Below are 24,211 nucleotides of genomic sequence, written 5' to 3'. Positions count from 1 at the left end.
CAAGCTGACTGTGTATCTATAAAGTCCTGGGATTACAGCAGCCTCTGCTCTGATTTAAGCTTCTTCTTTTCCTTTTTTTTGTTTTTTTTAATTGATCTACTAGCTTAAATATCTCTTGTTTCCTTCTGAAAAGGTGCATATATTCAACGGCAAGTCCAGATGTGGACCAAGCAGTATAGATCTAGTGAGACCCATACAATCCCAGCCATGGAAAGACTTATTGAATGGCTCCCACATCATTTACCGCCCAACCAGATCACTACGGTTGTACATGGAGATTTTAGGTAATTCCTAAAATAAATGAGAATAATAACTTTCAACAATAATTCTGTTTCAAAATTTAGCTATAGTCTTCCTGCCTAAGTCATAACATGTCTATAGTAGTAATGGGTAGCATTGTAAGCACTGTCGTCTTGTAAACAATTCGAAAGGAATTAAATGCTCTTATTGTGTTTTATTTAGAATAAATTTCTGCTAGATATTTTATTTATTTCTGATTGCTTTAGATTGGATAACTTAATATTTCATCCTGAGAAGGTGGAAGTTCTTGGCGTTCTGGACTGGGAACTGTCTACCTTGGGAGATCCCTTGTCAGATGTTGCATACAATTGTTTGGCTCATTTTTTGCCACCAGACATCCCTATTCAAAAAGGTGAGTGTGGATCCCATATATTTATTCCATAATGTCCATAATGCACTTGTTTTATCTTTTCTGTGCAGTTAGGCTGGGTTCACACAGAGTTTTTTGCAGGCAGAAAATCATCTGCCTCAAAATTCCCTTTGGAATTTTGAGGCAGATTTTGCTCTGCCTGCATGCCCATTTTCGCTGCGTTTTTCCCCCTCGGTCATTGAGCGCCGCGGGCAAAAAACGCAGCGAAATACACTTTCTCTGCCTCCCATTGATGTCAATGGGAGGTCAGAGACGTAAACGCCCGTCTTTTTCCCGCGAGCGTTTTTTTCCGCGAGCGGGAAAAAAACACCTCCGCCTCCCATTGAAATCAAATGGAGCCATTTTCGGCCGTTTTGTCAAACTACTGTCGTTCTGTCAAAATACTCTGTGTGAACTGACCTTTAGGCTATGTTCACACTGAGTATTTTGCAGGAGAAATATCTGCCTCAAAATTCCGTTTGGAAGTTTGAGGCAGATTTTCCTCTCCCTGCACGCCGATTTTCGCTGCGTTTTTCGCCCGCGGCCATTGAGAGCCGCGGGCATAAAACAGCGCGAAATACGCTTTCTCTGCGTCAGAGGCGGAAGCGCCCGAAGATAGGGCATGTCGCTTATTTTTCCCGCTAAGCAGTTTTACTGCTCGCGGGAAAAAGACGCCGACGCCTCCCATTGAAATCAATGGGAGGCGTTCTCGGGCCGTTTTTGCAGAGTTTTGCGACGCGGTTCCCGCGTCAAAAAACTCGGCAAAAAACTCAGTGTGAACATAGCCTAAGAGAGGAAAATATAGATGAGCAGTTTTCTGACTGCTGTGTTGAATGTTTTATTTTTTCCCACAACAGTAATTCTTTATCCTTTTGAACAATATTATGATGGGTTTCACTTTAACCCTTTAAGGACACGGCCAATTTTGGCCTTGAGGACAGAGCAATTTTTTTTACATTTCCCTCTTTGCATCCCGACGCTCATAACGCTTTTATTTTTTGTACGAGGTAGTTGTATGAGACTTTGTTTTTTGCGGGACGAGTTGTACTTTATGTACGTACCATTTTGTGGTACAAATACATTATCGTTTAATTTCTATAAATTTTTAATTAGATTAAAATGCAGAAAAAAAGCAGTTGTGCATCAGTTTTAATATTTTTTTTTTACACCATACACCGATCATAATAAATAATGGTATACATTTGTAGTACAGGTTGTTACGGTCGTGGCGATACCAAATAAGTCTATATTATTTCATGTTTTGGGACTTATATTTTAAAAAGTTTATTTATTATAAAAAATGTGTGTTTCTGTGTATTTTATGAACTTTTTATTTATTTACCATTATTTATTTTTTTACATTCATTTAACTTTTTTTTTTAATCCCATAAAGGGATTTATCATTTTGCTTTTTATTTTGTAACTGGAATGTACTGGCATAGATCTATATGCCAGTACATTAGCCTGTTACTGATTGTACACAGGCAGTTGTCAGGGCATACCTCAGTATGCCCTAACAACAGGAAATATGTTCAGACAGCCCTGGGGTCCTTCACTGAACCCTGGGCTGTCTGGCCATACGAGTTGTTGGCTTTGATCGCGTCACAGTTATTTTCTGTGACGCGATCAATGTGCAGTCCCCTCTCCTTGAACGCCGCGATCAGCTGTCATCGCGGCGTTCAAAGGGTTAACAGCGGTGAGAAGATGTTTCTCTCCTCTCCGCTGTCAGAGCGGGGCCGTGGCTGTGCATTACAGCCGTTGCCCCGCTCTCGATCGCGCGCGCAGGGACGGCTGTCACACAGGACGAGTATGCTCGTCCTAATGCGCGAAGTGCTCGCCGCTCAGGACGAACATACTCGTCCTGTGTCGGCAACCAGTTAAAGGACCAGTGTCACGAAAAAAAATGTTTTTATATCAATTTGCTTTTAGTGTTTTATTTAAAAAAAAAATATTTATTTGTGTTTGTGTTCTACTTTTTTTTATTTTTTCACTTTTTCTTGTCCATGGGGGCTGCCATTTTTTTTTCCATCTCTGTATGTGTCGATTAACGACACATACAGACATGGAATACGGCACATACAGTCCCATAGTGAATGCGAACGGGGCCCGTTCCATCCACTATGCTGTACGCCGTCTGTGTGGGAACGGCGGATGCGCCGCTCCCACACAGTCCAAATTGAACTGTGCGACGTCCGGCGCCATTTTCTGGTGGACCGGAAGTGGCGGACGGACAGTAAGATTACTACTTCCGGTCGCGGCTTCCGGACTTGTGCACTTGGAGCGGAGGTAGCAGACGGAGCGGACGGACCAGAGGGAGCGGCGGCGACTGGAGCAGGTAAGTTAGGTCTGTGTATGTACGTGTTTTAGTGTGTGATTACTACTGTATGTAAACCTTCTACACTGTGTGTTAGCTCAAAAAATGGCGGCACACAGTGTAGGAGGTTTGACCGTTCAATCCCCTCGTTTCTCCCGGCACTAGCCAGGATAAAGGAGGGGGGGATTCTGAGAGCTCACTAGAGCGAGTGAGTTTTCTCAAATTTTGCAGCATAAAGCAATGTGGTTGCTTTACCACATGCAATGCTGCAATTTTGGGAATTGCCCCATCTAGTGACCAGCGCTGGGAAATGTTATAAATTAGAATCTAATTTATAATATTTCCTGACTCGTGAAAAAAATAAAAAAATTAGAACAATGTTTAATCACCTACACACTAATTGTTTAACTAAAAAAAACAAAACATTTTCTAGCGACACATTCCCTTTAACATTAACCCCATCCCATTGACAATCTACATATACGCTATATGGACAAAAGTATTGGGACACCTACACATTACACCTACAGGCGCTTTAATGACATCCCATTCTACATCCATTAATATGGAGTTGGTCCCCCTTTCAAGCTAAAAAAAAGCTTCCACTCTTTTGGGAAGGCTGTCTTAGGTTTTGGATTGTATCTGTGGCAATTTTTGCCGATTTCATCTGAAGAGCATTTGTGAGTTCAAACACTAATGTTGGGCAAGAGGGCCTGGCTCGCGATCTCTGTTCTCGTGTATATCCCAAAAGTGTTTGATGGGGTTGAGGTCAGGGCTCTGTGTGGGCAAGTTAAGCTTTCCACACCAAACTCACCCAACTATGCCTTTAAGGACTTTGCTTTGTCCACTGGAGCACAGTCATGATGGAACAGAAAAGGATCTTCCCAAAACTGTTCCCACATAGTTGGAAGCTACAATTGTCCACAATGTCTTGGTATGCTGAAGTATTAAGATTTTCCTTCACTGGACCTAAGGGACCTAGGCCAACTCCTAAAAACAACCCATAGCATTATTCCTCCTCCACCAATCTTTACAGTTGGCACAATATAGTCAGGCAGGCAACATTCTCCTGGCATTCACCAAACCCAGACTCGTCCATCAGATTGTCAGATAGAGAAGCGTGATTCATCACTCCACAGAACACGTTTTCACTGCTCCAGAGTCCAGTGTCATCGTGCTTTACACCACTCCATCGGCTGACACTTGGCATTGTCCTTGGTGATGTAAGGCTTGCATTCAGCTGTTCGGCCATGGAAACCCATGCCATGAAGCTCCCGGCACACCGTTTTTGTGTGGATGTTAATGCCAGAGGAGGTTTGGAACTCTGCAGTTATTGAGTCAGCAGAGCATTGGTGACTTTTATGCACTATGCGATTCGGCACTCGACAAACTCTCTTCGTAACTTTACATTGGCTGAGTTGTTGTGGTGCCTAAACAGTTCTACGTTGTAATAATACCACTCACAGTTGATCGTGGAATATCTAGGTGGGGGGGGAGACATTTCACACACTGACTAATTTCAACGGTGGCATCCTTTTACAGTACCACGCTCGAATTCAGTGAGCTCTCCAGAACGTCCCATTCTTTCACAAAGTTTGTAAAGGCAGACTGCGTGTCTAGGTGATTTTATACAGCTGTGGCAATGGGACTGAATGAAACACCAGAATTCAATGTTTAAGAGGTGTGTCCCAATACTTTTTGTCCATATATATATATATATATATATATATATATATATATATACACAGTGAAGGAAATAAGTATTTGATCCCTTGCTGATTTTGTAAGTTTGCCCACTGTCAAAGACATGAACAGTCTAGAATTTTTAGGCTAGGATATATATATATATATACAGGGTGGGCCATTTATATGGATACACCTAAATAAAATGGGAATGGTTGGTGATATTAACTTCCTGTTTGTGGCACATTAGTATATGGGAGGGGGGAAACTTTTCAAGCTGGGTGTTGACCATGGCGGCCATTTTGAAGTCGGCCATTTTGTATCCAACTTTAGTTTTTTTCAATGGGAAGAGGGTCATGTGACACATCAAACTTATCGAGAATTTCACAAGAAAAACATATATATATATATATATATATATATGTTGCCGATGCTCTGCTCAGCTAGGGTGTATATCTACAGTCAGCCCGGCTCGCTGTCATAAAAAGCACTTAACAGGGTGCTTAAAGAGAGACTGTCACTACGTCATAAGTGCCCTATCTCCTACATAAGGAGATGGGCGCTATAATGTAGGTCACAGCAGTGCTTTTTATTTAGAAAAACAATCTATTTTTACCACGTTATTAGCGATTTTAGCTTTATGCAAATTACTTTCTTAACGGACAACTGGGCGTGTCTATACTATTGACCAAGTGGGCGTTGTACAGAGGAGTCTATGTCGCTGATCAATCAGCGTCATGCACTTCTCTCCATTCATTTAGTCAGCACATAGGGATCCTTTTAGATTACTATGTGCTGTCTTATACTGACACATTAACGTTATTGAAGTGTACTCGCGAGATCACGGTGTAAATGACAGGTTACAGAGAGATTACACTTTGCTCTGCTGTAAGTACCACAGAAACGTTAACGAAGTGTCGGGATTGTGAATAGACATCCCGTCCTGGCTAGAAGGAATGTCTATTCACTGTCTAAACACTTCAGTAACTGATTGGTCAGCGTCATACACTCCTCTGTACAACGCCCACTACGAAAGGATGGTATCTTCCCAGTATTCCTTTATATACTGATCACTAGTAACGATTTAATAGTTGCTGGCAACTAGATCACTATCATGTGTGACCTGCATACAGTGGAATGCAGGGATAACACAGATAATTTCCTTCCAGCATCCTCCAGCCTCAAAAAGTTAATAATAAATAAATAAAATATATATAAAATTAAAATTATATATATATATATATATATATATATATATATATATATATATATATATATATATATATGAAATATTAAAACCCCTTCCCTTTCAACCCACTTGTCTAATCACAATTTTTTTCCCTTCCTAACTGTAATATTTGTATGCAGATTTAGAGATCCCATAAACTAGCTAAGGGACAAGCCAGAATAAATATGGGGACCTTTTGTGGTTTTTCGGTTGCTATAGCAACGATGTATGTTGGGCAAAGTACATATAATTGGTATTGCTATGCACAGGAGAGTGAGAGGGTTATATTGCACTATAAACTTTTTTTTAAGAAATTTGCATTTTTCTTCCTATTTTCACCCATTTTCCCCAATATAAAACCAAAAAACAATATTGCATGTGTTATGGTACATATTATAGTTCCATCTGTGCTACAAAAATGGAAAAAAATATTTGACCAAAGTATAAAATAAAAAAGATTGACCTTTTGAACATCCAGACTTTTGGTGGTCTTTGGTCCTGAAAGGGTTTATATAATGATTTAATATGACTAAATCAGACGTTATTGCTGTCATTTTTCACAGTAAGGATTTGCCACTGTTTTAAGGCATTAAATGTTTACTATTTTATCTTTCTAGGGCTAAAAAAATATGATCTGAAAGAGTTGGGAATTCCCACTGCTGAGGAATATTTTGCGTCTTACTGTGAGAACATGGGAATCCCTAGGGCTGACAATTGGCACTTCTACATGGCTTTCTCATGTTTCCGAATTGCAGCAATTCTGCAAGGTGTATATAAGAGATCCCTCACAGGTACTGCACAAACTTACAATACACTATAAACATTACTTTTTTGTTTCATCTTGTTTGTTCTTATTCTTAATTGAATGAGAAATACAAAGATCAAAAAGGTATACCGATGGCAACCATTAGTATCCCCTTGACGGTTGTGTCTGGTCATCTTACAATCAGATCAACATTTGGTAGTTGCATTAAAGAGGACCTGTCACTACGTCACATAAGTTGAACTGGTTATCTGACCTGTCTTCCTGATTCCAGCGGCATTTTTTTTTCCCTGGACGCCCATTCCAGAGAACGTCGTGTTGGTGCCCTATATGCTTATTTCCTGTCGTTCGCCAACGGGCGAGAAGTACCCTTATTCTCCCAAGGTGGAACTAGCTTGCCTGCCTGCCTCTGACCAATCAGCGCTAGGCGACTTCAGAGCAACCAGGCATGGCGTGGTCTTGCCAGAACATATTTCGTGAAATCACGCTGTGCCTGGCCACTCTGAAGCTAACTCGCGCTGATTAGTCAGAGGCAGAAAAGCTAGCTCCAACTCGGGAGAATGAGGGTAGTTCATGCCCCGTTGGCTAACTACATCAAATAAGCATATACGCCACCAAATCTACAGGGTGCCATATGTCTGGAACGGGGGGGGGTAAAGGAAAATTAACGGCTCTGGAATCAGGGAGACTGCGCTATTCAGGTCAGATAACCAGTTCAACTTGTATGACCTGTGTGACAAGTCCTCTTTAAAGGCTATGTGCGCAGTTGAAAACATTATTATTATTATTATTTTTATATAAAAAAAGTGTATCAGTGTGTTTGGTGCAACGTTCGAATTATGTTATATTAAAAATAATTTTTGCTCTTTGAGATACAGCTGCTTTGTATCCTGTATTCAGAGCAGCTGTATCTGTCAGGTGAGCGGGACTGGCCGGTTCAGTGACAGCGTGTCCTGCGTATCTTTGACACGCAGGATCTACCTGTTATCGATCACATCTAAATTATGAACTTCGATGTGATCTGCAATCGCTCGATCCTGCGTGTCAGAGACCTGCAGGACCCGCTGTCACTTAGCCTGACAGTCCCGCTGACTTGACAGATACGGGTTTCAGTGCAAGATACTGCTGCTCTGTATTCAGAATACAAAGCACCTGTATCTCAAAAAGTACAAATTAATTTTTAATAAAATTTAATTAGAAAGTAGCACCAAACACACTGATGCACTATATATTATTTAAAAAAAAAACTTTTTAAAGGTGTACATAGTCTTTTTAAGTGCCAGAATAAGTCCATACATAGCCGTTAAAAGGATGCCAATTTTTTGTCAATTACTGGCACTGCACTAAAACAGGACATGTAAGAGCTGTCTAGCTTTGGGCTATTTTTTGGCTAGAAATAGTTTATAAATTATCCACCATAATCCGAACCTCCCACTACCGTCTCCAGGATTTCTCTCGTGCTGCACCCGTCCTCTGGAATGCGCTACCCCAGACAATCCGATTTATTTCCCAATAGCCACAGTTTTAAACGTGCCCTGAAAACACATCTTTTTAGACAGGCCTATAACATTCCCTAATCTGACTCCTTTCCCTGGCCCCCCTTTTAGATTAGTCATGAGATCTTGACCCCTTCATTCAGCAGTATCCCCCACACCCTTGCACCCTCATGCACTTCATGTCTGTCATAAAGAGAGACTGGCTGGTGACCGGCTCCTGCAGCTTTTATGTGTACTACCCCATATGTATAAAAGATGGCTGGACCATTGTTCTGAACAAGCACTTTGTGTTTTGTGTCCCCCCTTATTTCCTCATAGATTGTAAGCTCTTGCGAGCAGGGTCCTCACTCTCGTTTGAATTGTAAGTTAGTTTTGTCAATATGTAATGTCTGATATGGTCTGTACATGAACCCTCTAAATTATAAAGTGTTGCGGACTATGTTAGCGCTATATAAATAAAGATTATTATAAAATAATACTATATCTCTGTTGCTAACACAGTAAAACAGTAATTGTATTGTTTTACATTCCCAATGGGAAAATTATTTAGAGGAGTTTATGTCATTGTAAAATAATGCAACAAATGTATCTTCTGCTCTTCTAGGTCAAGCTAGTTCTGCAAATGCAGGAGCTAGTGGTAAATTAGCAGAATTATTGGCAGACATATCCTGGGATTTTGCAACAAAGGAAGGTTTCCGGGTGTTTAAATCTGAATCTGGAGGCTTATCCAAAAATCCACCAAAAAGATCCTACGGTACTTGGAGTCAGGCACACTGCTTGAGAGCTTTTGAGATCAAAACCTTTGTTGCTAGAGCCCACCTGCACTCAAACCAGAGAGGTATTCTGATCATCAGTCCTGATGGACTTTCCACTAAAACCAAAATCTTGCACAGTAATTTAAAGGAATTTATGGAACTCCATATTTACCCCGCTGAGCAAGAACTGAGAAACTATCAGTTTTCTGAGAAGAGATGGAAACCACACCAACTAATTGAAGACCTCAAGGTAATGGACTTATTTATTTCTGTTTCAAATTAACCTTTTGTTGCTGTTAATTTAAAGTAAGGGGCTTATAAAACTTTTGCTGACTGTTGTTCGTCTTGAACTTTGTTTACAGGAAAAAGCCAAGACCCAAGGGTTATGGAATCTTTTCCTTCCGTTGGAGAGTGATCCAGAGGGCATGTATGGCGCCAGGCTAACAAACCTGGAATATGCTCATCTGTGTGAGCTAATGGGCACCTCTCTATATGCACCAGAGGTTTGTTATGCAGCGTATTTTACCATGTGTAGCTATAATAGCCCCTTCCCCCTGCTTGCATTCTGGGCCCTAATGTCCCAGCCATTTTTTACATTTTTCCATTCTCACTTTCGAAGAGCTGTAACTTTTTTATTTTTGCGTCGGCATAGCTGTATAAGGTCTTGTTTTTTGCGGGACGACTTGCAGTTTTTATTGGTACCATTTGAGAGTAGATGCGACTTTTTGATCACTTTTTATCACATTTTTTTAAAGTCAGGATTAACAGAAAACAGCAATTTTTCCATTGTTTTTTATTTTATTTTTTACGGCGTTCACAGTGCGGGTTAAATAATGTAACAGCTTTATAGTCGGGGTCGTTACGGACGCGGCGATACCAAATATGTGTAACTTTTTTGCTTTATTGTAGTTTTTTTTAATAGTAAAGCATTTTGTAAGGGGAAAAGCTGGGTTTTTCATTTTTTTTGTTTCACTTTTTTTTTTTTAATTAACTTTATTAAACTTTTTAACTTTTTTACTAGTCCCACTAGGGGACTTCACTATCCTCCGATCGCTATTATAATACACTGCAATACTTTTGTATTGCAGTGTATTACTGCCTGTCCGTTTAAAACGGACAGGCATCTGCTAGGTCATGCCTGCGGCATGATCTAGCAGGCAGTCGCTCCAGGCAGACCTGGGGGTCTTTATTAGACCCCCGGCTGCCATTAGAGACACAGACACTCGGCGATTTTATCGCCGGGTGTCAGTGAGATGAGAGGGAGCTCCCTCCCTCTCTCCAAAACCACTCAGATGCGGTGCTCGCTATTGCGCACCGCATCTGAAGGGTTAAACGGGTGAGATCGATACTAATATCGATCTCACCCGGCAGAGCAGGGACGCCCCCAGCCCTCAGCTGCCTCTGGCAGCTGAGAGCAGGGAGATTTCACGGCTCCCTGCTCTGTTTACTTTATTCTACAGCAGCGACGTAGAATAGCGGCGCTCTAGAATAAAGCCCACTAATGACCGCCGTAAAAAGACGTATCGGCGGTCATTAAGGGGTTAAAATATAGAATTGTATTAAATTAGTTTAAAGGCACTTGAAAATAAATAAATATATATATATATAGCTCATTTTTTTTGTTTTATAAATCAATGTTTTGTGTTTTTAAACAACTTCAAAATTTACTTTTTTGCATTTTTTATTTTTTTTTTATTTTTACCATAAAGCTTCTGTGTCCTGTATACATAGAAACTTTGTTGTTTTGTCTCAGCCGATCCCTTCAGTGTTTCTGCCACCTAATAATGATCACATCTAATTAGTTTGCTGTGTGCCAGAGACACGCAGGACCTGATCTCAGCCAAGCCGTCAGTTCAGCTGAACTGATTGAATCTGCTGAGACAGAATGATACAGCTTATATGTATACAGGAAACACAGAAGGTTTATCGTAAAAAGTAAAACATTTAAAAGTTGTTTAAAACACATAAAACATTAATTTATTTTTGTAAAAAAAGTTCCTTCCAAAACTGTATATAGCCTTTTAATGTTAATTCATGTACTCTAAAATTGAAAATTTGCATAACTGTTTTTATAATCATAAATTTATTATACCAGACACTTTACTAGCCATGTTCCGGTATTTTGTCGTCAGATCAATTTTCACTGCCTTATATTCACGGGGCCAGACTGTTATTAATGATATCTTTATTTTCAGGAAACTTGTAGGCTGTATTCTCAGGAGTACAAGTAAACCCCATAAAATAGACACTTTTCTGCGTTTAGTTGATCACCTCAAAATTGCTGAGATTGTACTGATCTGAATACTCCGTATTTTGTTTTTTGTGACACTGTTACTGCACTATATTTAGATATTTAATTGTGCGGCCCCAGACACTGGAAACATGGAGGTGCTAGTTCGATATGGAACAGAAGAACAGAAGGAACAATGGTTGAAGCCATTATTAAAAGGGGAGATCAAATCATGTTTTGCAATGACTGAACCACAGGTAAGGGAACCATTATAAGAAATCTTATTCTTGAGTTTTCAAGTATACTGTGCATTATTTTTGGTAATATAAGACATTTCAGATTTAAGTTAAAAGTTCTGGCCTATTTCCACTTGTCTTTCAGCTTAAGCTCCCACTCATCATAGAGAATCTCTGTATTTGTTGTCTTCTCCATTTCTCCCTACCACTTCGTATGCTCTCCTGTACCTTTCCCTATCTTCATATTCTTCTTGCTATCTGTGGGATGCTTAATCTGGCACTCATGACATGAAGGCTACATTCACTTGGACGTGAAAAACTGCCGTTGTCCACGTCCGAGGTGGACGCGATTGGGACGTGTTGTCACAGATCCCCCACAGACTAGAGTCTATGGAGAGATGCGTGACACGCAGTAAAATAGGACATGTCCCATTTTTCAACGGACCGTTCACACTCTCTGTTGAAACAGTCGTGAGAACGGCCCCAATGAAATATATGGGTCTGTGTGACGTCCGTTGTTTTACGCACGGATGAGATTCACGTTTGTGTGAATGAGCGCTAACTGTTTCTGGCATTCTTCTATAGGTTGCCTCTTCTGATGCCACCAACATTGAATCGTCAATCATGGAGGATGGCAACTCATACATTATTAATGGACATAAGTGGTGGACATCAGGTATGGAATTAAAATTCTAAAACATCTGGGCAATGATCCTGCACAATTTGCCACCCGCTACTATTAATATGGCCAAATATTAATATTCGTTTCTCTGATTAGTTAATGGCCAGTACAACCTCTAAATGATAATTTTCAGTCCCTACAGACCTATAGAACAAGGCATATTGTGTGATCAGAACATCTGACAGATGTCTAGGATTATTTGTAAATCTATTGAGTTATTTAAGATTTTTCTAAAATATACAATTAATTGCATTCTAAACATTAAATAGTTAACTTTTTTGTATTTACTTCTATAAATATGCTATTGCACATATTCTGTTCTTTTTTAAGGTGCACTTGATCCGCGCTGTAAAATTTGCATCTTTATGGGGAAGACCGATCTAGATGCTCCTCGCCATAAACAGCAGACCATGATCTTGGTTCCAATGGACACACCTGGAGTCACAGTCCTGAGGCCTCTCACTGTCTATGGATTAGATGATGCTCCAGGTACAAGGTTTCAGCCTAAATAATTGTCTACATTAAATAGACCTATGCTTTGACATGGAATTGTTGGTACTGAAACATTTGCATCATTTTGCTACCTTCATGTGCCAACTCTATTGTGTTTTTCTTATCCAAAGCTGGACATGGAGAATTACGCTTTGTCAATGTGCGTGTGCCTAAGGAGAATATACTACTGGGTAGAGGAAGAGGATTTGAAATTGCACAGGGCAGACTAGGTCCAGGGAGAATACATCATTGTATGAGGCTTATCGGAAATGCAGAGAGGTCCTTATCTCTCATGAAGAAAAGAGTAAGTCCTATTTCCCTGCAGAAATACAGTTCAGAATAATCTCAATGTATTCTACCCATGGCATTCCCACTTCTTTACGGTTTTATACCAGTGACCAATATGTTCAAAGTGATTGTCACAAATTGTGTAAACTCCATGTATAACAAATATTTATGCTATAAAGTGACACATGTCATCCGCCACCCCTTACCTTTCGTGTCTTACTTGTCTTCCCCTGTTAGTCAAAGCCTAACCTGTAATTGTTACTATTGTTGGTCCACCTTTAATGGACCCTCAATTTACATTATACAGGGTGGGCCATTTATATGGATACACCTAAATAAAATGGGAATGGCTGGTGATATTAACTTCCTGTTTGTGGCACATTAGTATATGGGAGGGGGGAAACTTTTCAAGCTGGGTGTTGACCATGGCGGCCATTTTGAAGTCGGACATTTTGTATCCAACTTTAGTTTTTTCAATGGGAAGAGGGTCATGTGACACATCAAACTTATTGAGAATTTCACAAGAAAAATAATGGTGTACTTGGTTTTAATGTTACTTTATTATTTCATGAGTTATTTACACGTTTCTGACCACTTATAAAATGTGTTCAAAGTGCTGCCCATTGTGTTGGATTGTCAATGCAACCCTCTTCTCCCACTCTTCACACACTGATAGCAACACCGCAGAAGAAATGCCTCCCGATCTGACCCCCCTTAGACTTTATCTTTGGGGTCATCTGAAGGCAATTGTCTATGCTGTGAAGATACGAGATGTGCAGCAACTGAAACTACGGATACTGGAAGCCTGTGCTAGCATTTCTTCTGCGGTGTTGCTATCAGTGTGTGAAGAGGGTTGCATTGACAATCCAACACAATGGGCAGCACTTTGAACACATTTTATAAGTGGTCAGAAACGTGTAAATAACTCATGAAAGAATAAAGTAACGTTAAAACCAAGCACACCATTGTTTTTCTTGTGAAATTCTCAATAAGTTCGATGTGTCACATGACCCTCTTCCCATTGAAAAAACTAAAGTTGGATACAAAATGGCCGACTTCAAAATGGCCACCATGGTCAACACCCAGCTTGAAAAGTTTCCCCCCTCCCATATACTAATGTGCCACAAACAGGAAGTTAATATCAACAACCATTCCCATTTTATTTAGGTGTATCCATATAAATGGCCCACCCTGTAGTACGGGCCCTGATAGGCCAGCCAGGCTTAGTTTTATAGATGTCGCCAAATTCATCTTATTGCACTCCTTTTGGTATCTGACAATGTTGTACTTCTTTTATTGGATATTCATTCCAAATTCTTGCTTAAGAAAAAAATAATAATAAAAAAAATTAAATATATATATATATATATATATATTGTGCTGTAATACAGAAATACAGTCTATGGAGATATTCAGCGTATTTACGGTTGCATATGCTGAACGTACACGCCAAACATGGTGTATACAAAGCCTTATCTCCTTAATAGTTGCACAGAAGGGAGCTTCCTCTGGTAAGCTATAACCTATATCTGAAGAGTAGTAATCTTGGTTCATTTTCCTATTACAAAGTGCATAGTTCATGAGGAAGGAACAGGTTAAAATAGATGGTAAATGGTATTGATCAAAATAGCAGATGTTGAACTATGGGCTGAATGGTCAAAATGAATAATTTAAGCTGTTTTCCATTTTTTACCTTTTTTATGAATTTTGGTTTCTGTCACAAGTTTTGGAAAATATTCTTTGTTAAATTTGTCCCCTTTACTGGGCGGGTCTTGTAAAAGACACTGTAATTTGCTGTATTGCTGTGATAAAATAGAAAAGGGTACGTCACATAACACTTGTTAAAGAGCAGGACAGGTAATTAAAATGTACATTACCGGTATTGAAGAAGGTGAAGGGTTTTACTGTTGAGCGTTATGTCTTTTGATAATAGTTTCTCACATTTTCAATACGAAATTCCACTGGATGGGTCATACTATGAGCGTAAGGTAAAGCCTAAAGATTATTAGTGCAGTTGAATTGACCGGTTTCTGCTGTTCCTGTTTTATTTGGAAGCCGCCTTCTACGCTTTCAACGAGTGTAATGCAGGCGCACTTTTGTGTCCTTATTACAGCTGCAAGTTACAGCCCGACCATGGGTCTAATGACCTGAACTAAAAGCATCATGGGGAACTAATGTATCGTACTATTCGTTCAGATCATTAGACCCCGGTTGATCTGGGACCTTGATCATAATACGGGAGCAAAAATGCACCTGTGTTACGCTTGTGTAAAACCGGACTAAGCCCTAATGCACACGACCGTTTGTGCCGCTACAGTCCCACGGAAAGATAGGACATGTTCTATCTTTCCACGGATCGGAGAGTCCGTGAATACTATCTGTTGGCACTCTAATGCCGTGAAAAAGGGCCCGAGTGGCACTCTGTCGTGTGTAAGAGGGCTTAGGGTGGCACTAACATGTCTTGAATTTTTCATAATTTTTTTTATCACAGTCCACCTGTAATACACAGCACATAATATGTATATATTAATATCAAATGCTGCAATTACATTGCAAACAAAACACAAGCTGCATCTATTCTCCAATTCAAGTTCTCTTATTTTTCTTTATCACAGGTCAAATCAAGAATAGCTTTTGGCAAACCTTTGGCTGAACAAGGAACGATCTTGGCGGATATTGCCAAATCCAGAGCTGAGATTGATCAGGCGCGGCTGTTGGTGCTTAAAGCTGCCAACCTTATGGATACTGTAGGAAATAAGGTAAACTTTCCCTGCCACATTTAGTAAAGCCTTTCTTTTACTTATATGCCATTTGATAAAAAAACAAACAAATGGTGCTAATTAAATGTATTAACTTATTTCGGTTGTATCGTTTGTGACCCTTCTGGGGCTGGTAAAACTATGTAAAGTGCCAGGATCTGGATAGTTAGGTTAGTCCTAACATGTTATTTTATCAATAATCAAACTAGCAGCTTGAATTAGCAAGTGCAATTACATCTAATGTTCTGGTAGCCGGTGACTGACGTGACCTCCGTCTACCATTTCCTCCGAATGCAAATAGAAAGAAACTTCACTTTAAAGGCTATGTATACCTTTGAAATAGTTTTTGTTTTTTTTTCAATAAAAATGTGTATCAGTGTGTTTGGTGTAACTTTCTAGATCGTTTTTATTAAAAATTATTTTTATTTTTTGAGATACAGCTGCTTTGTATCCTGTATAAATCGCAGCTGTATCTAGCGCTGAGGCCTGAATCCGTCAGGTCAGCGGGACTGATGGGTTCAGTGACAGTGTGTCCTGCGTTTCTCTGACACGCAGGATCAAGCTGTCACCGATCACATCTAAGTTCATAACTTAGATGTGATCGATTACAGGTGGATCCTGCGTGTCAGACACACGAGGACCCGCTTTCACCGTTGACCTGATGGATTCAGGGACCCTGAACAGACACAAACGGAAACCAGAGGTTTCCCTTTCCATCACCATTGATTTCAATGACGACAGATCCGATGCCCATGGTTTCCGTTTGTCTCTGTTGTGCACCGGACCACTACGGTTTTCGTTTCCGTTTGTGTCTGTTCAGGGTCTCGTTCTGACGGAAAGCTCTGACGGAACGTCAGAACGGGACCCCAACGCAGATGTGAATAGAGCCTTATTCTGTAAGTTGATTCACTTTTATTTTATATATTAAATTTTGTTTTGCATAACAAATGCAGACGAGATCAGATCTCCAGTGCAGGAGATGACTTTTATTGCCACTGTTGTTCCATAAGATTATAATCACAGAAGTTAATAAACCTGATTTTTGGTTTTACAGCAGATCATTTTATACTTTAAAATATTTATTTTAATGTTATTGTTGTAAATGATCAACGTTTCAATAGAAATTAGTATCTTTCCCTTATAATAAAAAAAAAATATTTTGGAAATAGCTTGACATATCTGTAGCTTTAGTGGTTGTATATTTTTAATGTGTGAATTATTGATTTTTATACTTTTATCTACCTTATTTGTTCGTTTTTGTACAGGAAGCTGCATTGGAAATTGCAATGATTAAAATGGTCGCCCCGACTATGGCTCAAAATGTTGTCGACAGAGCAATTCAGGTAAAATCACTAGCAATATATTTATGCAATGCAAATATTTTAAAGTGTGCTTGAGGGTTTAAAGGGGTTGTCTCAAAAATCTTCTGAAAATGTGGGAAAACAGCTGTCATCACTGGGGGAAATTGCAGCTGGCCATGTAGTATTAAACGCTGTAAATTTGTAATAAATCCTATTACACAAAAATACCTCTTTACTTATCGGGCACTTCTCCCCCTGCACTGATCAATTGCTCTGTATTCACTGATAAGCTCTGTCTTCATTGAGGCAGACATGAAGACGGATTATCAGCTCACTGAGAGATCAAGTTAGGGCTGCTGCCCAGAAGTCTATGGAGAGGGGAGGAGGAGGGAGCCTAAGAGAGACAGGAAGAGAGACACACCTGCTTCTTATGTTTCACCCCAGTGCTGGCTTCAGAGCTACACTGCTCAATTCTGCTGTATATTGTCCTCCGTGCTGCCTGCTTCTGAGGGTGTGCTACAGAGAGATAGGGGAGCAGGATCTTTGTTTTCTCTGTGTGCAATGTATGGGAGACATCATAGCAGTTCGTATCTGCCCACTCTGGAGCTAAGTTCAGGGAAAACTAACAAATGAAATAGAGCCTGCAGAGGATATAAGTTAAATAATGGGCAGATATAGTGTTATTCCTCATGTACACACATATGACAGCCTATTCTGAAGGTTCACCTGAAACAACATGTACGCTTTAAGTTCTCTGTGAATTAAGAATTAAAACACATCTTTTTATGTTAGTGTGCCTCTGGACAAAACTAATACACTGTTTATGCCTAACGAAGAGCCTGGTGGGAAGTGCATGACACGGAATTCTCTATTTGGTGTTTTGTATTTTTTGTTATCCATACAACGCCCCTTCAGTCCCTGCACTAGGCATAATACAATGTATCTAGCTGTTCATGAGTGTTCTCTTAACGACGAGCAACGGCGGATATATCCGTTACAGGCAGGTGCTAGTTTCGCATCGTGACGGATATATCCATTACTCGGATCTTGTGGGTACTGCCACTGTACCCACTAGATCAGCGGCAGGAGCACGGCTGTTATACACCGTGACATGTAAGGTGTTTGGCAGAGGGTAGGAGCTCCTTCCGTCACCCCATCAGCACACCCATGAAGCAATCGTGGGACGCTGATGGGTTACCCCAGGTCTGCCATCAGAAACTGCCTATTAGGTCAGTTTTACGTGTATACTAAGTATACCAAAGCATTATATCTGCGTTTAGAAGATCGCATTGTAAAAAAAACCAAAAAAACGGTTAAATAAAGTTTATAAAAAAAGAAAAGAAAAAAAAAAGGATTACAGTAAAATAAAACCATTTTTTTTTTCCAGAAGGTGTTTTTATTTAGTAAAAGTGTAAAAAAAATAAATATAAAAAATACACATGTATGGTATCATCGCGATCGTAACTACTCGAACAAAGAGGTTCGAGTAGTACCCAGGGGAACGGCATTTCCAATAAAAAAAAAATATTTAAAAAAATACGGCAAAATTATATATTTTTTCTATCCCCCCCCCCCTAAAATAACAGTTTATCAATAAGTCCTATGTACCCGAAAATAGTACTAATATAAACTACACCTTGTCCCGCAAAAAACAATCAGTTTGTTACAGTCCACAAATCAGGAAATTAAGAGGCTGACTCTTATCTACATTAACTGCTGTAGATTTTATCAGGGCAGAGTGAGGTCACATGACCCAACTGGAGCGAAAAATTCAGACAGAATGGAATAACTAAATAAGGTAATACTCGCTGAGTATATATATTGGGGGATAGGTTCCTAATGATAGTAAAAAAACTAAAACCTGGAGTACTTCTTTAAGGCCAAAATAGGCTGGCTGTTAAGGGGTTAAAAAATAACTGTAGTTAAACAGCATCAAAGGGTTTGTCCACGACCGGAAAACTGATGCCCTATCCACTGGATAGGTCATCAGTATATGATCGGTGCGGGTCCAACACCCGGACCCTGCACCGATCAGCTGCTTCAGCTGCCGGATGTTTTGAACGGTATGCAGTAGTTGGAGCCGGAAGCAGATGGCTCCGACCACTGCATAGCGGCCGTTCACATGAATAGGAGCAGAGCTGCAGTACTGCAGTTCGGCCACTATTCCGTCACTGGAGCCATCTGCTTCCGGCTTCAACAACTGCATACCGTTCAAAACATCCTCACCGATCATATACTGATGACCTATCCGGTGGATAGGTCATCAGTTGTCTGGTCGTGGACAACCCCTTTAAATCTTGCTGTGATCTTTGTTTTGTGTATTTATGCATTTATTTTTGGCTGAATAACTTATATTTAACCTGCATTTATCCTACAGGCTTTTGGGGCTGCAGGACTCAGTAATGACTTCCCACTTGCTCAGTTTCATGCCTGGGCAAGGGCCCTGCGCTTGGCTGATGGACCTGATGAAGTACACCGAGCAGCTGTGGCTAAAATAGAAATGAAGCATTAGGACCTGTGTCTAGTTATGCAGCAATAAAACCAGTTTGTCTCATTCATCTATAATGGAATCGCCGCAATAATTGCTTGAAGGTTGCCAATCACTGCACAATGTTTACTGGTCATGATCCATAAAGAGTACAGCAAGTGTCCCAGACGAACAATCCTGTAGATTAGGAAATCGATGGGAGAAAATAACTTTTATGTTGATTTTTTTTTTTTTGTTATTTTATTATGCTTATTTACTATGTTTTTACATAAAACATTTATTTTAAAACTCTATGCCGGTCCCAGGAAAGTACCATGCCTAAAAAAAAAAGATAAAATAATGTAAAAACTCTTAGGATTAAATGAAAAATGCTAGACGTCCTTTTTTTATGCTGAACACTAATTTGCATTTGGCGCCCTGTGTTTTGAGAACCAAAAATTTTTTTTTTTGTTTGATGATAATAATGTACAATTGCATACCTGGTTAAATCCGTTTTGAAGAAATAAAGTAATTTACCACACATGCAGTGCCGAGCAGTTGATCTTGGTGTCTGTACTCTGTCACAGCCGCCTCTGCTCTGTTTATGGGAGAGCTTTGCCTTTTTTAGGTGCCAAGGAAAAACTATACTCCCCGAAATTTACACTTGTGTATAGATTTATTAGTTTCATGGAGCATTTTATAAAACAGACATTACGTAATTATAATTTGTGACTGTAAAAAATCAATTTTATTGATTTTTAAGAATAAAAATAATTTGTTAAAAAGAAAACAACCAATATTTTGCTTTCAACCATTTAGGTTATCAAATTATAAACTTGGACTCTGCTCACTTATCTATTCTTTTTCAAAGATGCAAATCTCCAAGCAGCACTAAAGAGATCTGGGCACTCAAAAGATTGAAGCGTGTGTTTCAGCTCACAGGGTCACACTGATTCCCCCTGCAGCCATTTTTCGGATTTAAAAAGCCTTCCAAAAGCCATAACTTTTTTTCTTTTTCGGTCAATATAGCCGTATATGAGGGCTTGAGTTTTGCGGGAAGAGTTGTAGTTTTTCATGGCACCATTTATTGTACCATATAATGTACTAGATAATGATAAAAAAAATATTTGTGGGGTAGACTATGAAAAAAACAGCGATTCCTCCATTGTTTTTTGCGCTTCGTTTTTAGAGCCTTCACCGTGCAATTAAAACGACATGCTAACTTTATTAGGCGGGTCAATACGATTACGGCGATATCCAGTTTATATATATTTTTTTTTTTTTTTAAATCAAACCAGTTTTTATTGATAATACAACATATATCATACATCTCATGTACATTAACTTGGTTCCAACCGTCAATACATTTTCAGTTTTGTACAACATATACAGTTATATGTATCATAACTCCCACTTCCCTCCATCCCAACTCCCCCCCCCCCCCCCGCAGTACCTCCTCCTTTCCCTGACTCATATAACCATTCTCTCTCCTGCCTCCTACTGATATATCCATACTTGCCTCCTGATCATTCCACCTTAAGGTGTATTCTACCTCCCTGTAGTGCCATAATTGTGTTCCCATTTTCCCCATTGCTTATCGTATTTGTGTATTGCCCCACGTTTTAGGTATATCCGATGTTCCAATGCCACCGTGTGATTAACGTATTCCACTAGCTCAGACACCTCCGGGGGATCCGCATTCAACCAATATTTTGCTATTAGTTTCCTAGCATGATACAAAACCTTTTTTATGGCCAGTAATTCAGCTCCATCTCCTCCCTCCTCCCCCATGCAGCCCAACACATAAATCTTAGGTTCCAACGGAAAAACTCTCCCAAATACCCTCTCTACCATACCTCCAACCTCCTTCCAGTAATCATTCAGCTTCGGACAACTCCAGAACATATGCTTTATGTCTGCCCCCTCAAACGAACACCTGGGACACTCCTGCGTTGGTCTGAGTCTCATTTGCATTAACACTTTAGGCGTCCTGTACACTCTATGTATGAGAAAAAGTTGTGACCTCCTGTGTGCTACATTAATGGAGAGCATTTTGGGCGATTCCAGTATCTCCTCCCACTCATCATCAGTTATATTCCCCACATCCTCTTCCCATTTGCATCTGATCACCCCCATCGGATCTCCAAGGAATTTGGAAAGTAATGTACCATAGATCACAGAAATAATCCCTTTAGTGTCTTTTGCTCCCAACACCTGTTCCATCACTCCCATAGTAGAGCAGCCCAAGTCCACCAATCTACCCTGGGCCTGCGCCGCATGCCGCAACTGGAGGTATTGATAAAACATCCGATGTGGGAGTCCGAACTCCTCCTGTAACTGTGAGAACAATTTGAGACTTCCCCCCTCATATACCTGGTATACATATCTGACCCCAGCTTGTTCCCACTCCTGAAAGCCGTCCAAGATATGGAATTCCCATAAGTATGGATTATCCCATAGAGGCATATAATTGGAGCACCCAGTAACGCCCAGTATTTTTTTGCATTCCCACCAGACCCTATGTATCAATAGCAAAGTCGGTTTCCCTTTCGCCTCCCTCCTCAGTTTATGAGACTCCATTGCCTCTAGTATATCCTCTCCCCGACTCAAATGATGCACCAGTTTCCCACTAGAGTCCCACTCTTCCCTATTCTTCCAACCTTTAAAATGTTGTGCTTGGGCTGCTAAGTAATATATCCACGCATTTGGAATAGCTAATCCTCCCTTTTCCGTTGGCAATTGTAATTTTTCCAATTTAATCCTGGGGATCCCCCTTTTCCACACTAAGTCCCTAAACAGATTATGTATTCTCCTGAACCAGTATTTAGGCAACCACACTGGGGCATTATGCACCACATAAAGAACCTGAGGCATCAGAATCATTTTAATCAGGTTTGCTCTTCCTAGCGCTGAAAGTGGTAGTCCAAGCCATATTCTGGTCTTATCTTTTAGTTTGTCCAATAATGGTTTCACATTCAGCGCAACAAAATCCTGCACCCTCCCCGAGACCTTAATCCCCAGATATTTAAATTCCTTAACACAAGGTACAGCAATTCCCCCCACCACCAGTGGCACCTCCAATGGTTTGAGTGGCAGCAATGTCGACTTACTCCAATTAATTTGAAGCCCTGAAAATTTGCCAAACCGTTCCAATATGGTCATTATCAACGGCAGTGACCGAACTATCTCTCCCAGGAATAGTAAAATATCATCCGCATATAATGCTATGCGTTCCTCCAGCTCCCCACATCGAAACCCTTCTATACCAGGATGTTGCCTTACCACATTTGCCAGAGGTTCGATCGCTAGAGCGAATAATAGCGGGGAAAGTGGACATCCCTGACGCGTCCCCCTCTCTAGTCTAAAGGAATCTGACATCCGCCCATTGGCTCGAATCCTAGCCACCGGTTCCTTATACAGCAATTTTACCCATGTTATAAAATTATTCCCAAATCCGAACCGCTCCAAAACAGCCCACAGATACCCCCACTCCACACTATCAAATGCCTTAGCCGCGTCTAAGGACAACACTGCTCTACCCTGTGTATCTGCAGCCTCTGTCTGCAAATTCAAGAATAATCTTCTTAGATTGACTGCTGTAGATCTTGATGGCATAAATCCCGACTGATCCGGGCCCACTATCTTAGTCACCACTCTTGTCAGCCTATTAGCCAGAACCTTTGCCAAAATTTTTACATCTGCAGACAGCAGGGATATTGGTCTATAAGAATCCGGCTGTGTTCGATCTTTCCCCTCTTTAGGAATGACTACTATTGCCGCTTCATACATAGTCTGTGGCAGTCGTCCCCTGGCAAAACTATCTTGGAACACCTCTAATAACTCTGGCAGAAGCTCCCCCCCATATGTTTTGTACATCTCTGTAGGTATACCATCCATGCCTGGAGCCTTTTCATTTGCCATAGAACTCACTGCTTCCTGCAATTCCTCCAATTTATATATATTTTTAAATATATATCTTTACTACTTTTACAAGGGAAAAACGAATTGTAAAAAATAAAATTTATTTTGTGTTGCATCATTCTGAGAGCCATAGCTGTGTTTTATTTTTCCGTCGATTTGAGCAGTATGAGGAAAAAACACAAATTCCAAACCGTGATCGCATGTGAACACCGTGCCCTTGCGGTTAATTATTATGGACCTGAAAGCGCCCTGTCACTGATGTGTGGTGCCTCCATGAGGCACTATATTCTTCTAGGCGTATGAGCTAGGGGTAAGACATCAGAGCTTATGCTACAAGTTTAGGTTTTTTTTAACGCATTCATATGGAATTTGTGAGAGGAAAAAAGAAGTGTGTGCGTAAATAATAAGCACATTGAGGTAAAATTTGAGCCTATATCAGGATATGGGTGCCATATATTCTGAATCTGTACAACATAGATCCGTAAAACTGTTGTGTGTGAGGCTTTAGGCCTGGTTCCCACGGGTCGGATATGCTGTTTCAAAAATACGCAGCGTATCTGACACGGAACCCATAGCAACCTCCATCCAAAAAAACGCACATTGTAATGCTGTTTTTCAAACTGAATTTCCGCCACGGAAAGCAGCGCTGTGAAAAGACCCCAAAATGTTCATACTTACCCCCTCTTCTCTGCGCGTAGTCCAACCTCCTAAGGTGACGTTGCAGGCCATGTGACGCTGCAACCTGCGATTGGCTGCAGCGGTCACATGGGATGCAACATCATCCTAGGAGGCCGGACGAAAGCGAGAGATCTGGGTAAGTATGATTTTTTTTTTCCCTACTTGCGATTTTTGCGGCGTAATCGCTGCAATCTCGCCGCAAAAGTTGCAACACATGGCTTTCTCTTGGGGGTTTTGCATCCCCATTGAATTCAATAGGGAAAACCCGC

General features: G+C 40.3%; 1 protein-coding gene across 1 annotated transcript in view; it reads left to right on the top strand.

Moving 5' to 3' along the window:
• ACAD10 (acyl-CoA dehydrogenase family member 10) overlaps positions 1 to 19,903 on the top strand; it is a 29,229-nt gene extending 9,326 nt beyond the window's left edge. Inside the window, exons 10-21 of the mRNA XM_075834800.1 lie at positions 134 to 284; positions 507 to 652; positions 6,492 to 6,665; positions 8,738 to 9,138; positions 9,251 to 9,391; positions 11,238 to 11,375; positions 11,940 to 12,030; positions 12,367 to 12,525; positions 12,660 to 12,832; positions 15,432 to 15,575; positions 16,841 to 16,918; positions 19,254 to 19,903. Coding sequence (XP_075690915.1) covers positions 134 to 284; positions 507 to 652; positions 6,492 to 6,665; positions 8,738 to 9,138; positions 9,251 to 9,391; positions 11,238 to 11,375; positions 11,940 to 12,030; positions 12,367 to 12,525; positions 12,660 to 12,832; positions 15,432 to 15,575; positions 16,841 to 16,918; positions 19,254 to 19,388 — 1,931 coding nt within the window. The 3' untranslated portion in view covers positions 19,389 to 19,903. The remainder of the gene's footprint in view (positions 1 to 133; positions 285 to 506; positions 653 to 6,491; positions 6,666 to 8,737; positions 9,139 to 9,250; positions 9,392 to 11,237; positions 11,376 to 11,939; positions 12,031 to 12,366; positions 12,526 to 12,659; positions 12,833 to 15,431; positions 15,576 to 16,840; positions 16,919 to 19,253) is intronic.
• Positions 19,904 to 24,211: the final 4,308 nt, after the last annotated feature.

Source organism: Rhinoderma darwinii, chromosome 1 (assembly GCF_050947455.1).
Source record: "Rhinoderma darwinii isolate aRhiDar2 chromosome 1, aRhiDar2.hap1, whole genome shotgun sequence".
Lineage (NCBI taxonomy): Eukaryota > Metazoa > Chordata > Amphibia > Anura > Rhinodermatidae > Rhinoderma > Rhinoderma darwinii.
This window is presented reverse-complemented; position numbering and strand designations above follow the sequence as displayed.